General features: G+C 40.0%; 1 protein-coding gene across 2 annotated transcripts in view; it reads right to left on the bottom strand.

Annotated features, from left to right (window-relative positions):
* Positions 1-15,869, bottom strand: part of MYO10 (myosin X) — a 242,268-nt gene extending 226,399 nt beyond the window's left edge. The window contains exon 1 of one of the 2 annotated variants that reach the window (XM_056824276.1): positions 14,958-15,869. In XM_056824276.1, the coding sequence (XP_056680254.1) occupies positions 14,958-14,978 (21 nt within the window). In that variant the 5' untranslated portion in view covers positions 14,979-15,869. Of the gene's footprint in view, positions 1-3,720; positions 3,746-14,957 lie in introns of those variants that run through there. The other variant, XM_056824277.1, reaches the window with a different exon arrangement.
* Between the last annotated feature and the right edge of the window lie 531 nt (positions 15,870-16,400).

Below are 16,400 nucleotides of genomic sequence, written 5' to 3'. Positions count from 1 at the left end.
GACTGGGCCATTGAGCAAAGGAAAGAGAATAAAATAGAATATGGGTGTGAAGTTATTCTGTAGCCAGATCCTTTTATTTTCATTCAACAAGCATTTATTTAAGGTTGACTATGTACAAGGCATTATTCTAGGTACACTGAACTCTCCATGACTGTGTAATATGTGTTGCTAGGAATAGAGGTGAAAAAGAAAAAGAAGAAAAGAAGGCAAAGGCAAAGATTCTTGAAGCAGTGGTTAAGTCACTTAACCTCAATTTCTTCATCTATAAAAATGGAGATAATAATGACATCTACTTCCCAAGGTTGTTATGAAGATAAAATGAAATATCTGTCAAGAGCTTTGCAAACCTTAAAGCACGATATAATGTTATTTATTTACTACTACTACTACTACTGCTACAGCTACTGCTACTACCACCACCACCACCACCACCCCTGTCCCTACTACTACAATGAGCCCTCAGATGATCACTAGTATCCTAGACAGTAATAAGCAGAATGGGAGTAACTAATTTAGCGTAACTTACCACCTTTTCTCCTAATAACCTTACATTTTATTCTTCCTGACCCAAAAATCACTTTCCATCCCCCTCCAAAAAAAATTCAATTTTATTTTTTGGTCTCTTAAAAAGTCTATTTTTTCTCCATACTCCTCCACTTTTCTAAAAAAGAAAAACAAAACCTTTATAACAAATATGACTAGTTCAACAAATCAATTTCTCACTGGTCATGTCTAAAAAATATGTCTCATTCAGTACTATTGGCCTGCAGACATAATTAAATTTTATCAAGAGTATGTCCTCTGGGAATTCCATGTGAACTGGAATGACCTCCAGGAACTGATGCAGTGTGAAAGAAGCAGAACCAGGAGAACATTATACACAGAGACTGATACACTGTGGTAAATTCAAATATAATGAACTTCTCTACTAGTGGCAATGCAATGACCCAGAACTATTCGGAGGGACATATGAGAAAGAGCTCTATCCACATCCAGAGGAAGAACTGTGGGAGTAGAAACACAGAAGAAAAACAAGTGCTTCATCACATGGGTCAGTGGAGGTATGACTGGGACAGCGGACTCTAAAAGATCACCCTAGTGCAAATACTAATAATAAGGAAATGGGTCTTGATTGATGGCACATGTTAAACCCGGTGGAGTTGTACATCATATATGGGAGGGGGGCAGGTGGAGGGAAGGGAAGGAACATGAGTCTTGTAACCATGGAAAATTATTCTAAATCATCTAATTAAATAATTTTTTTAAAAAAAGTAGGTTCTCTGGAATCTTGGTTGCTCATTTTATTGATCAGATTTAAGTTTTTCAAAGTTGATTATTTTTACATTATTGTTGTTATAATACATTGTTCCCTTGATTCTACTTGTTTCATTTTTCATCAATTCAAACAAATCTCAGGGTTTTCTAAAATAATCTCATTCATCATTTCTTAAGAATACATCTATATTCCATCATTCATATGCCATAATTTCTACACATATTCCTCAATGGGTGGGCACTTCCTTAGTAATATTCCTGAGTATTAATTTCTAAGAATTCATAATATTAACACTATCTAGGCTACCATCATCCAGTTTTGCACCTTTGACCTTATCTTCAACCCTCCCTTAACTTACACATTAAATCAGTTGCCAGATCTTGTCATTGGTGCCTTGACATCTCTTGTCTCCATCTTCTCCCCCTCCACTTAAGCCACAGCCCTACTTCAAACCTCGATCCCCTCACACTGGAACTCATAACAGCCTGATCTCCCTGCCTGTATTCTCTCCACAAAGTGGTAAAAAAGGCAGGTCCGGCCACATCCCTCAGTTAGCTCCCTATCGAAGTAAATAGAGATTTGTCTGTTTGGCATGCAAGTTTCATATTCCCTCAGAGATAGCAAAGAAAGTGGAAAAGGGCTCATGTATAAAAGCACGTAGAACAGTTCCTTCTGTAGTGGCAAAAATCTGGAATCTAGCAGAATGCCTCTCACCACCTGGACAAAGGTTGAATAAATTATGACACAGGAATATCATGGAATACTTTTGTGTTATAAAGAAAAGATGGGATTTCAGAGGAAGCTGGGAAGATATGGAGAACAATTTCTACGATAACAATGGCATGGCTAAAATACTCTGAGCAACACGATGACCAAAGACAGTTTCAAAGGATTCTTGATGAAGCACGCTATCCATCCCCAGATAGAGAATTGATGGACTTAAGAGCACAGACTAAAGATTTTTTTTTATGTATCAGACATGACTAATGCAAGAATTTCTTTTGCATGACTATATTTATAAGGGGCTTTTCTTTTCTTTCTTTTTCAAAGGGTGGAGGGAACAATTAAAAAATAAAAGATAAAATTAAATTTGAAAAACAATAATAATTCTCCCAATTCCTCCCCAACAGTCAACAAATAGTTAAGTGCCTACTGTATGAAGAACATAAAGCTAGACACCAAAGATATTAAGTTTAGATAAGATAATTGTAGCACACTGGCAGAGAAAAAAGGAGCATTTGCATTAAAAGACTGATATGTGGAACGACCTCCAGGAAGTGATGCAGAGCGAGAGGAGCAGAACCAGGAGAACATTGTACACAGAGACTAATACACTGTGGTATAATCGAACGTAATGGACTTCTCCATTAGTGGCGGTGTAATGTCCCTGAACAACTTGCAGGGATCCAGGAGAAAAAAACACCATTCATAAGCAAAGGATAAACTATGGGAGTGGAAACACCGAGAAAAAGCAACTGCCTGACTACAGTGGTTGAGGGGACATGAAAGAGGAGAGACTCTAAACGAACACTCTAATGCAAATACTAACAACATAGCAATGGGTTCAAATCAAGAACACATGGGATACCCAGTGGAATCACGCATCGGCTACGGGGGGTGGGGGGGAGGAAAAGAAAATGATCTTTGTCTTTAATGAATAATGCATGGAAATGATCAAATAAAATATAAAATTAAAAAAAAAAGACTGATATGGGGTGGGTGGCTCAATGGATTGAGAGTCAGGCCCAGAGATGGGGTGTTCTGGGTTCAAAAATTGCCTTAGACACTTCCTAGCTGTGTAACCCTTGGCAAGTCACTTGTAAAAATGGAGATTTTGAACCCTAGACTTCATTCCCCAGAAGTCCTTGGTATTTCCCAGAATTCCCTATAATCTCACCTGAGTCTCCAAATTGGTGAGATCACAATTGGTATTTAACTGGCAGTAACACCTCCCACGCACTGCTCTTCCTTTAAAATGGTGTAGCAAGTATGGTGGTAAGCTAAGTGCGAGGGTTTTAATTGGGCTAATCAGTCATGGGCACGTGGTTTTTATTTTGTATCCTCTTTATTCCTTGATTTTCTGATGATCCTTAATAAATCTCATAAAATGTAATATTTTTATTATTAGTAGAAATATAATTTAAATTATTACACACTTTAAAGCCCCACTGCCGAGCCCTTACCACTCTTCTGCCTTGGAGCCAATACACAGTATTGATTCCAAGATGGAAAGTAAGGGTTAATTAAAAATAATAATAAAAGACTACTATGAAAAGCAGAGATGACTCAAAGTCTATTCAAAAAGTATTTACTAAATTAAATTTAAATTTAAAAAATAAAGTATTAATAATGCATACATTAATAATATGTACAAGGCCTTGTGCTACATGCTGAGATTACAAAAACAATATTGATAATGTGACCTGGAATGAGTAGACACTTACATTTTAATTTCAGAAGAGAAGTCATTGAACTAGGATACTTCCTAGGGGAGAAAAAAAAATCTCCAAGTTAAAAAACCCATCCTCCTCCTCATCATGTTACAAAATCTCCCATTCTGGGATTTGGCTGCCTTTCTGGTTCACACATGGTAGGGTGTAGGCAACAAAATGCAATGGAATGAGGGATTAGAAAATAAATCCATTGGAATAATTCTCAGGACATATGCTTCCCTTGGCAAAAGCAGAGACCCCCTTGTATGATTTCACTCTCCAAAGGGCACTGGCCATGGCCCTGGCACACTCTTGTAGACTTGATGAGTGGGTATGCTTACAATAAACAGTGGAAATGTCCCGCATCTCTGCTCACAGCTAAATGGTTAAGACCCTTTTTATATTTGAAGCCTACTTAGCTAGGCAAAATGCTTCCCAAAAATTCTAACCCAAAGTCAAACATAAATTACTGAAATGGCAGACTCACTCAGCATCAGTACTGTCTCTGCTGCAACTGGAACTGTTCTGAAGGAAAAGAACCATAAATGATTTGGTGCTTCCTAAGTTAAGAGAGCCACAAGAAATGTAATTTAGCACAAGTACTCTCCGTATATGAGGGGCAGCTCAAGTAGACAGAGCTAAGCCTGGAGATGGGAGGGCCTGAGTTCTAATCCAGTTTCAGACACTTTCTAGCTATGTGACTCTGGGCACATCATTTACCCTAAATGTCTAGCCCTTATCACACTCTTCTGTCATGAAACCAAAACTTAGTATTTATTCTAAGGCAGAAGATATTTTTTAAAGTACTTGATAACTGACTTCTTTCAAGAGCCCATAAAACTATAAAACCTCCACTTACACCTGTACCAGAATGAGAAATCTCATTTCTTCTGAGCTTAGAGATATATTAATGGCAGACTCGGATCACCCCAGAGACAACTTATTTTAAATTGCTCAGTGCAGTTTCTCCTGAGCTCTAGTTTCTTTTAAATAGATAATATGTGCCCCAACACTGGGCCACATAACAGATGTGATGGATCACATTTTCAGCAGATGATAATCACACCCCTTATTTCATGAAGCAAAACCATAAACATGATAGTATAAAAGGACGACTGTTCAGTCTTCACTGTAGAAATACCTGTTAAAGAAAGCAGCGTTGGGCTTTGAGTGCAGAAGGACGTTCAAACAAGGCTCTGACACCTGAATTACCCTTGGCAGGTCTCTTAACCGTTAGGTATTTCCTTAGGCGGTTTCCTAGGACTTAATCTACAAAATTATATTAGAGTTGCAATTTTCAGAAAAGGCTATTGAAGGGGCAGCTGGATAGCTCAATGGATTGAGAATCAGGCCTAGAGACGGGAGGTCCTAGGTTCAAATCTGACCTCAGACACTTCCAAGCTGTGTGACCCTGGGCAAGTCACTTGACCCCCATTGCCTAGCCCTTACTGCTCTTCTGCCTTGGAGCCAATACACAGTATTGACTCCAAGATGGAAGGTAAGGGTTTAAAAAAAAAGAATTTTTTTTCTTAAAAAAAAAAAAAGAAAAGGCTATTTGGTGAAATCACAGATTCTTCAGTATGTCGGTATGGAAATACAATTCAATAAGCATTTACTACTGAATACAAGACAGTGTGCTTAAAGATGGAAGTTAAAAAAAATAAAATGGAAACCATTCCTGTGTTTAAGGAGCTTCCATTGAACTGAAGGGAAACAACAGGTACAGTAAAATTCTCTAAGTAGAGACCAAAAAGGTTCCTTTTGACTTGGGCCTAAAATCACTTATAGAAACTCACATATGTACCATTGATATTATATTGCTTGTCTCTTCAAAGGGTGGAAGAGGGGAGGGGAGAGAAGGAGAGAATTTGAAATAAAAAAAAATTTTAATGAACTTTTAACATTTTATGTGTAATTGGGAAATAAGTTAATGAAATGAAAAGTATATTTTAACATTTATATGCATATATAAATGAAAATTTATAACCATGTTTTGTTTTGCTTCATGTATTCAACAAACTTCTTATTAAGAGGAGTATCTTTATACGATACAATATCTAGGGATGAGGAAAAAGTTTCCGGACACCCACAACATTTCTCAGACTGTAGAGCAGCTTTGAGCTAATTCTTGATAAACTTTTGTTAATAACAATGTCAGATAATGGCGGTCTATATAAGCAACCACCAAAGGTTTCATCTAATAATATCTAACCTCAGATTAAATTTCAAAGTCTACATGAGTTCAAAAGTGACTTTCATAAAAACACGACGGAGGAGTTGTAATTAGATAATTAGGGAGCAGCAATAACCCTCAACAGTAAGACATGGCAGCCAAAAATACTAATAAAATATTTAGACTGTACCCTGAGAAGCCCAGTGTTCATGATGGCTAAGGACTTCCAACTCCAGGCCCAACACTCTCTCCAATGGGCCACCAGCTGCCTCACTAAAATGCTAAGACCCTTCTAAAAAGTTTGCCTTAAGATGGTAGAGAGAAAAAGGTCAAGAGGAAGATTAAGTGGGGGAATGTAAGTACAGGAGTAAACTGGGAAAAGGCATTCACCAATTCCTATAACAAACAGGAAAGAAAAGAAAAAGAAAGGCCACTTGTCTTGGGGGAAACAAAGGAAGTGGTCCTCAGAGAGGGGCTAGAGGTAGATAAGTTAGACTCCCTACCACCTGGGGATGCAACTGGAGGGGTGGGGGAAGAATAGGGAAGATAAAGGAAATAGCTTCTCACATTCTTGTTTAAAATGCACATAAAGGGTGAGTGGAAAGGGTTACAGTACAAACTCAAACTTCAGTGTAATTTTCACAACCGTGTCTAGAGCCAGGAGTGGTATCCAAATTGGGTCTTGAAAGGGAGAATTTCAAAAAGGGGAGAGGTAAAGAGAGGATGGAGGGAGAAAAAAACACAGGAGGGGCTAGTTCCAGAAATTCCAAAAAGCTCCCTTGAGTTGGAGCACAGAATACAGGAAAGAGAGAAATTTGATGACAGAGTTGGAAAGTGAGCTGGAACCACTGCACAAGGAGGCAGCTTATGGTGAAATGAAGAGTATTGGCTCTAAAATAAGAGGACTTCATTTAAATTGTCTCCGACACTTACCACCTACGTGAACTTGGACAACTCGCTCCGCTTCCCTAGGCCTTATTTTCCGCTCTATAACATTAGGGAGTTGTACTAGATGGCGTTGGGGTCCCTTCCAGCATTCCATGGATGATGCTTGATCCTAAGGTAAGCATGAAGGGAAAGGCAGGACCACAAGCAACCTAAAGAAAGCTGGCCTTTCTCATTCTGGCAATGGGAAGCAAACTGATCAGAACTCTTATTTCAGGAAATAAATTTGGCAGAAGGATACAGGGTGGATTGGAGAGGAGAGACCTTAGGGAAAACAAGCTAGGAGGTTACTGCAACAGTCTAAGAGGGGATAGAATAATTGCAGTCTGAGAATCAGAAGTGATTGGAAGAGAATAGCAAAAAAGGGAAGGGTAGGAGAGAACTTGCCAAGATGAAATCAACAGGATACAGTCCCTGATTGGATGTGAAGGGAAAGGGAAATGTCAAAAATGAAGGAGGGTTCTAGCCTGGGACTGGGAAGAATGGTGCCCCATAATCAAACAGATAAAAGTCAGGAAGAAGAGTGGGTTCACTTGGGGTGCTATTGGGATATCCGGGAAGAAATGCAAGTCTACAGCTCCGGAGGGAAGCTGGAGTTGGGAAGATAGATTTGGGAGTCAGCAGAGAGGGATGAGTCAAGGAAAGTGCTAGGGTTTTCCCATTCTCCAACTATCATACAGACTTATCTGTTTATGCTGTTTTCTACATCTGAGAACAGGGACTATCTCTTACTTTTGTAGACCATTTCTCAGGGCCTCGCTGGGGGTCTGGTGCTTAGTAGATTTAATTCTATTGACTGATGAACGATTGCCATGAGAGAATGAATAGAGAAAACATAACCAATCCCAATTGAGTTTTAGAAAATCTACCCAAAACCTGAAGGAAAGCTACATGTAGAGCCAAGAAGGGGGAAAAAAACCACAGCAGAATGAGAAAGGAAAGGGAAATTGTTTTGTTTTTAAAACAAAACCCCTTTAAAAAGGGTAGAAATAGGAGCAGCTAGATGGTGCAGGGGAAAGAGAACCAGGCTTCAGTTCCAATGTGACCCTCCACTTCCTGGCTGTGTGCCCCTGGGCAAAGCACTTAACCCCCACCGCCCAGCCCTTCCCACTCTTCCACCTTAGAACCAATCAAAGAATACGGATTCCAAGATAGAATACTATTGGTTCTAAGACAGAAGAGTGGTAAGTCTTTTAAAAAAGAGGGTAGAGTGAGTATTGTAACCAAAAAAGTAAAATAAAATAAAATAATTTTTAAAATAAAATAAAAATAAAATAAAAGCTCTTTAAAGTCCTCCAAAAAAATAAAAATAAAAAAATAAAAATTCCCTCAATCTAAAAAAAAATGAAAATAAAAAAGAGGGTAGACCTCCCAGAAAAGTGTACTACCACGGAAGCCAGAGGAGGCAAGTTGTAGGAGTTGCGGAGAAGACTCTAAGGTTCCTGTACACACTAACTGTACAGGGAGCACCATTTTCAAACTTTCCCTATGGAGCAAATACCTCTTCCTACCCACTACCAGGTTGGGGAAAGACCACTATATTTGGCAATTAGGCAAAGAAAATCTTAAAAAGGGGGGCAGCGAGGTGGTGCAGTGGATAGAGTGTCGGAGACAATTTAGATTTTTTTTAAACCCTTACCTTACTTCTTGGAGTCAATACTGTGTATTGGTTCCAAGGCAGAAGAGTGGTAAGGGCTAGGCAATGGGGGTTAAGTGACTTGCCCAGGGTCACACTAGGAAGTGTCTGAGGCCATATTTGAACCCAGGACGCCCATCTCTAGGCCTGGCTCTCTATCCACTGAGCTACCCAACTGCCCCCCAAAATCCCAATTCTTAAAGATCATTGTGTTTAGAAATCCTTCAGGCTTTAAAAGAAAAGCTAACCACTCCATCCACACCACCCAAGTTAAATAGCCAAGATGTAGGGACACAATGGTCCTGTCAACATCAGACAGTATCTGATTATTCGCTAGAGGGAAGTAAGCTGAGTAAGAGGGTCAAGAGAGGGAATTTGATAAGAGAGGTCCTCTTCTGGTATAAAGAAAAAAAAGTAAAGCACCATACTGTGGGCAAAGAACAAATGGACACAGAGCGCCCTTTACTCACAAGGTCTTCCAGGGATGACCCCATGTTGTTTTCTGCAGATAGCTGTCAACAGAATTGCCCCAAGGCATAGAAAAAATGACTTTCCTACATTTTTTCTTTCTTAGGTAATTGGAGGCCACAATCTTGGAAAACAACAAAACAAAGGCTTCGAAATTTTTATTCTCTAAAGGGAAAAAAAACTATGTTAATATGTCACATGTACACCCCCCCCCCCAAAGATGCTATAAAAATGTGTCTACACTGGAGGAAACCAAATGTTAGAGAAAAAAATCTCCAGTGTGAGATATCATTGTAAACAACACAAAACAGGAATACAATCCAGAGTCAATCACCTCTCTTCAAATCGTGTTGTGTTTACAAAGACTGTTTTTAATCCTAAAAAATGGTAAATGATAAAAACAGCTGGAGAACCACACTCTCTAACAAATAAGTATTCACAGCTTTTTGCATTAGAATTTTATATTCTAAAACCTTAACAGTCTTTATGTATATCAGTGGTGTCAAACTCAAACAGAAATGATCCTTATTGGTAGATTATTGAACCACACATTATGTTGTGTGATTTTTTTTTTGGCAGCTAAGTGGGCCTGGACAAGTCACTTAACCTCTGTTTGCCTTAACCCAATGGAGAAGGAAATAGCAAACCACTACAGTATCTCTGCCAGGAAAACCTCATATAGAACAGACAGGCATGAATGAACAACAATAAAATCCCTTTTTAGAGGCAGTTAGATGGATCCGTAAATAGAGAGCTAGGCCAAGAAATAGGAAGACCTGAGTTCAAATCCAGCCTCATGAACTTACTAGCTGTGTAACCTGTTTGACTCAGTTTCCTCATCTGTAGAATGATCTGGAGAAGGAAATGACAGACCACTCCAGTGCTTTCACCAAGAAAATTCTATGGACAGTACTGGTGTGGTATGGTCCACAGGGTGCTTAAGAGACAGACACGACTAAACAACAACAATTATATTTTTATTTTGTTAAATATTACCCAATTATATTTTAATCTGGCTTTGGGCCAGCCTAACACTTCAGACGTACATATATCTATCTATTCAGGTAGATAGAAAGATAGATATGTATCTATGACTTGAATAATACAAAGCATTCTCTCTAAATACCTTCATAGAAGAAAATTGAACAATCAAATGATATTTAAGTTAGCTACATTTTTTGTTTAATTTTTAGGTAAATTTTATGTCAACTCAAAGTCTAGAGCTTAGTTTATTATGTTTTTTTTCCAACTTAATTTTAACACTCCCCCCAAAAAAATATAATTTGCTGCTATTTTAAAATTTTAGGTACTTGGGAGGATGGGTGATGTTTGACCTTTTTTTTAATTACTTAGGGGCTCTAAATTTAAGTTTCTGTCAGAAGCAAAGTTTTAACAACTTACCTGAAAGGCTAAAAAAAAAAAAAACAGGTTCCCAAGAAATACAGACAGAATGTATTATAGTTTGGCTATAAAAAACCTAATGATAGTAGTGACTAAACTAAAACTTGATGGGGGAGTTTTACCCGCTTAGGTTTTTTCCAATCCTGAAGTACATTTGGAAGTCAATAGCTGTCAGATGACTGGCACAAGTTGTTGCCAGTCAGTGATAAGATTCTGGGTCTTATTTAAACCAGGCAAGTATAGACAAGAATTCACGGCCTGTAACGCACCCAGAAATTAATGCAATTAGGCAATTGCTTAATGTGTATCCTCTAATACATAACAAAACATATGCTAGTCACAATTAGTTTCCATTTTCTTGTTATCAAGGCACTTATAAAGGTAATAAATGCAAACAGAAATTTTAGCATCTTTCAACACTAGCTTCAAGTTGACTATCATTCATCAAGTCATTATCCTGTAATTTACCTAGAGAGAGGCTGCCTGAGAGAAGGTCCCCTACAAGAAGGCCACCACAAAAAGTCTTAGCAATGTTCTTTTTAAAAACGGAGCCTTACCTAGAAATACTATACTGAAATCCCTTTTTTCCTGCTTCCAAAGAAATAGAATATTTATTACAAATCTTTCCTATTCTCATTACATTTCATAGAAAGAATATTCTATTAAATTATAACTTAATATATATTAAATAATATTAAATTATTATTAATTATTATATAATATTAAATAATAAAATAAATTCTCAAAACAAGGGCATTTGCTAAGAGTCCTCTGATCATCTACTACATTTCTAATTTATCATGCTTGAACTCCTTGACACAAGCCTTGTATGTCTGCCACTCTAAGCAGAAAAGGAAACCAGTTATTCTTATGGGTGGAACTCTGGATATAAAATAAGGGCCAAGTTGCAAGATTAATCACATGGAGAGTGTGAAAGCCTCAAACACATTAAAGGTTTGGGGAAGACAGGAAAGCCACAGTTACTCATGCAAAAGAGACTGGAGATTAAGGTGACCTGGCTGTAGATACACCTTTGCCCATTAGCTCTGAAACCATGCATATGTCACTTAATCTCTCTGGGTCCCAATTTCTTCTCCTGTAAAATGAAGGGTGCAAAATCCTTTCTAGCTTGTGGTTTGTGATAAAGGATAGAAACGTTTGCAACTCCATCCTTGATCACAGGTTCCATGGCTAGCATCATTCCAGGTCTATTATTTAGTGGTTATTCATATATTCAATTTATTTATTTACTCAATAAAAGGCGCATTGTACACTTCTTAATATCTTCACAAGATTGTTGAGAGAAGAGAACTTTGTCAACTATTTATGAGACCGTAACCAAATCACGTATAACTTTCTGGTCCAGTTTCCAGTAAAAACGTAAGAGTCCAACAGGATAATGATGGCTGATATTTACATACATAGCACTTTTAGGTTTGTAAAGCACTGCAGACATTATCTCCTCACTGGAACCTTGTTTGGAAAGTTCTACTACCTTCAAGATTTTACTCATGAAGAAATAGGGCCAGAGAGGTGTGTGACTCTCCCAAGAACACAGTTACTGAACTTGGCTTTCTCCTGACTCCCAATCCCAAGTGCTTTGCACTAGACCCTGTAGCATTCAACAATCTGCAAGTTCCCTTTCAGCTCTAAAAGAGAATTTGGACTGCTTGAATACATGGGTTGAAGGGATACGGTTGGGGATGTGGACTCTAAATGAACATCCTAGTGCAAACAACAACATGGAAATAGGTTCTGATCAAGGACACGAGTAATACACGAGTAATACCCAATGAAACTGAAGAGTGGGTGGAGGGGAAGGAGGGAAATAAAGTGATTATTGTAACCAAGGAATAATGTTCTAAATTGACTAAATAAACTTATTCAAAGGGAAAAAAAATAAGTAACTAAAAATAAAAGAGAAGATGGCCATTTGTGGTAGAAAAGGCAGAATAGGGGTTCAAATCCTGCCTTGTGTGGACAGTTCCTTTGCCTGTCTCTGGAACTCCTCAGTTTCCTCACCTGTCAAATGATGATAATATTTATAGTATTTCCCTCACTGCTACCTTATGAGGAAGGGATGAAATGATTGACATGATAAAGACATAAAGCATTTTAGAAATGCTATCATTTATTAAGATGAAACTTTATTCCATATGTGAGCTGCTGTGATAACAACTCTCCCCAACATTTATCTAGCACTTGGAAAGACTGTGAAGTTCTTTACATACATTATCTCATTTGAGCCTTTACAAGGACCCAGTGAGTGCCACTGGTGGTACTGTGCCTATTAACAAGTGAGAGACCCAAGGTCCAGACAAAGTAAAGGACTAGACTTTAGCTTATCACACAATTAATCAGTATCAGAGGTGGAATTTGAATTCTAGTCTTCCTGACTTCAAGTCTAGCCTCTCCATCCACTGGGGCCATCTTGCTAAAGGCACTGTGCTTAAGGATGAGGGCATATGAAAAAAAATGTGACTCTCAATGGATTGTTTTAGTGTATCATTCTGCTGTTTAAAGTGAAAGAAAGTGCTGTTAATTTTTCATTATGTTTTCATTTAGAATGAAGTTAAAGGAATCCTTCTAGCTAGAATACCCTACAAGAGGTCAGTAACCACTCATTTCCAGCAGGTTATCCTGCCATTCTCTCCTAAATGCACTAGGGGCAGAACATTAACTTATTTATAGATTAAAGCAAATGAACCATACTAAACCTGTATTATTAAGACAAACTAGAATTCTTGACAGAACAACAATAAAAAGACCCTCTGATTTTCTTTCTTTCTTATTTTGTTTTGTTTTACTGTGGGAAGGGAAATAAATGCTATGAATCTGGAAAAACATTAATCTAGTAACTTCACTCAAAAGAGAAAGAGGAAAATTTGTATTTTGAGTTAACTTCATTTTGCTTCTCAAGGCACCTATACTTAATTCCATTTGTCCTCTGGTCATTAAAAATGCTGTTTTCCACAAATAGGATAAATATATAGCCTGAGGGGGCAGCTGGGTAACTCAGTGGATGGAGAGTCAGGCCTAGAGACTGAGGTTTTGGGTTTAAAATCTGGCCTCAGACACTTCCCAGCTGTGTGACCCTGGACAAGTCACTTAATCCCCATTGCCTAGCCCTTACCACTCTTCTGCCTTGGAACTGATACATAGTATTGATTCTAAGGAGGAAGGTAAGGATTCAAATAAATAAACATAGTATGGATTCTAGGACGGAAGATAGGGGTTTAAAAAAAACAAATATACAGCCTGAAAACAGAATGGTTTGAAGATATAACTCATATCCAATTTAGCTACATGAAGCACAAACTTCATTGCAAAGTCATTTCAGTGACTAGACCAGAATCTGGTGGAACTGCCCAAGTTTCATAAACTCTCCCTTGCAGTTAAAGGGAAACCACATTAAACTCATGTGTCATGTTTAACTCTGGGTCATTTCAAACCTAAAATCTGGGCAAGATAAATGAATTGAATCAAACTAGAGGAATAAGTCTATTATAGAAGTTAAGCTAAATCCTTTCAATAAGAGCAAATGGTTATTCAAAAAATTTTGTAGTTTAAAAAATTGTGTTGCCTGGCTTCAAGGAAAAAAAAAAGCTTGTTTAATTATTACTAAGAGGGTCTTTTAAAACATGTTTCTCATCTTTGCAATTCTCAAAAATGAATTTTTTTCAGCAAAACACTCACGACCTTCAACAAAATTGTCAGTTTAAAAGAAATGATCTTTTGATATGGTCTGTAATTGCTCCAAACCTTAAAACAGAAACATTTGGTGGGCAACAAATCCAAAATACCAAAATCTCTGGCAGGGAGTGAGAAAAAGAGTAAATTAAATCCTTATCCCTATTTATTTTATTACTCTGGCCTGCCTTAGAAGTATTTGGACCCCTGCAGTAACCAGTGAACCCCCTAACAGGAAGCCAACAAGTTTTTCAAAGGAAATACCAGAGCCTTTCTATGAGAAATCAAGCATTTGGCCATGTCCTTGTTCCACATTTTGGTGGACTTTCTGCAGAAGGGTGATCCTACATATCTAACTGCTTTCTCTAGGCTCTTAGCTCACAATTATGTTCAGTGGCCCCCAAGCCCTTTGACTCACCTAAGAGCTTACATACAGCCTCTGACACAATCATGAGCAAACAGCCTACACACAAAAGGAAACTCACCTTCGGTACATCCTGGAGAAAAGTGGGAAGAGGAGACAATGCAAAAGCTGCCAGCATTTACTCAGCCAGAGCCTCCTCCCGGGGGAATTAATTTCATATAACTTTTTTTGTGTGTGTGTGTAAATTTCTCCCTCTCAGGCTAAAAAGAAACTGCAATAATGTATTTCAAGCGGGTGATGGAAAGAATTACTCACTCATCCCAACAACTGATCCCAGAAAAATGCGATCCTGCCCGGCCCGACGCCCCAACTTTGACTAGTGGAAACCAGACTTAAGTCGGGAGCCCCGCGACCCCTTTAGCTCCGGGCTCTTAACAAAAGCTGCCCAGAGAGGAACTGGGGCCGGGGTGGAGAGAAGGGGAAAAGGGCTATGGATCGCGCGATGAAATCGAGCTCTCCCCGGTCTCCCCTCCCAATGCTGCCGGTGTACCCCTAGAACTGTATGTACTCACCTCACTCAAAAAGTTATCCATTGTTTCACTGTTGAGTCCAACTTGCGGAGAGTTCAACTTCCAACTTGCGGAAGTCAGCAAAGCAAAAGGTCTGGGTCAACCATGTGTGTCAAGATCCCCAGTCAATCAGAACAGAGACTTTTTCAGGGTTCGGGTTGCTTACACGCTGCCATCTCTTCCTTCCTCCCCTTCTCTTCTTTCTCACCTTTCTCGGGTGGGCGGTTGCTTTTTGGGTTTTTTTGTTTGAATGTTTTAATCCAACTCTCTTAAAACTCGCTCGGTCCAACGGGAGCCTTTGTCTCTTTCTCGAATTTCCTCAGTTCTGAGTAAAGAGCTCGCAGAGGGAGAGCAGCTGGTGGCACATTCTTCCTCAAGGGCGGGGGAAGAGGGGGCTTAAATCCTTTGGCTCCCGGGCGGGCGCGCACGCCAGCAAACACACACACACACACACTCACACACACACACACTCTCTCTCTCTCTCTCTCTCTCTCTCTCTCTCTCTCTCAGGCTGACTCTCTCACACACACTCTCACGCCGGCAGAAGCACAGCAGGGTGAAGGTCCTGCCACAAAGAAGCACGTTTCTGGTCTCTTGGGGCAAGGCTTCAAGCGCCTTTCTCCTCTAGCGCGTCCGTCTGCGGCTCTCGGGACGAGCCCCCCGCGTTCTCTCCCGGACACATCCAAACCCCAGCGCACGTCCCGGCAGCGCAGCTCGCTCCTTCGCTGCCTCACTCGGGAGCCCAGACGCCCCGCCCCCTGCCTCGCCAGGAGCCCAGTGCTTGGCCAATCCCGGCCCCGCGCTGCTTTGGAATCCTGACCCAGCCGGCGCTAGCAATCTTCCTCCTCCTGCTCCTGCTCCTCCTCCTCCACTTCTTCCTCCTCCTCCTCCTCCTCCTCCTCCTGGTTCACCTCTACCTCCTCCTCCACCGGCCCCGCGCCGGCCGCACCTCCCCTCCTCCCCACCCCGCCCCACACCTACCTCCAGGGCTCCTCCCACTCTGCGGGACTTTGGCTGCTGCAGGAGCAGCCACCCAGCCCCGCGGCTGGCCGGCTCTGTCCTCCACCCCACCTTCCTCCAGAGCTGCCCCAAGGATTCGGAGGGTCTCTCCACCAGACGTGGATATTAAATGTAAAGGCAGGGTTTTTAGTTCTTTCTGGGTGTTTGGTCTTTGGGACATCCTGGAACCAACTCAGTAAGGATCTTGGTGTTGCAGCATCCGCAGATGGAGAAGAGACGTGAGTCTGCAGAAACCTCTTCTGCACCTCATTTGAGGGTGAACTCATTAAGAGCTCTGACTGACGCGCTGCCCTGTGCTTTGAACGTAGCGCTGAATAAAAATGATTGTCCCGCCCCGCTCCCATCCATTCATTGATTCCTTATTGGTGCCCCTTGGTGCGATCAAAGCAGAGACCATCAGCATAACCAAAACGTAAGCCTCGGTAC

Source organism: Monodelphis domestica, chromosome 3 (genome assembly GCF_027887165.1).
Source record: "Monodelphis domestica isolate mMonDom1 chromosome 3, mMonDom1.pri, whole genome shotgun sequence".
Taxonomy (NCBI): domain Eukaryota; kingdom Metazoa; phylum Chordata; class Mammalia; order Didelphimorphia; family Didelphidae; genus Monodelphis; species Monodelphis domestica.
The sequence above is the reverse complement of the archived record's forward strand: the minus strand, read 5'-3'. Positions and strand labels throughout refer to the sequence as shown.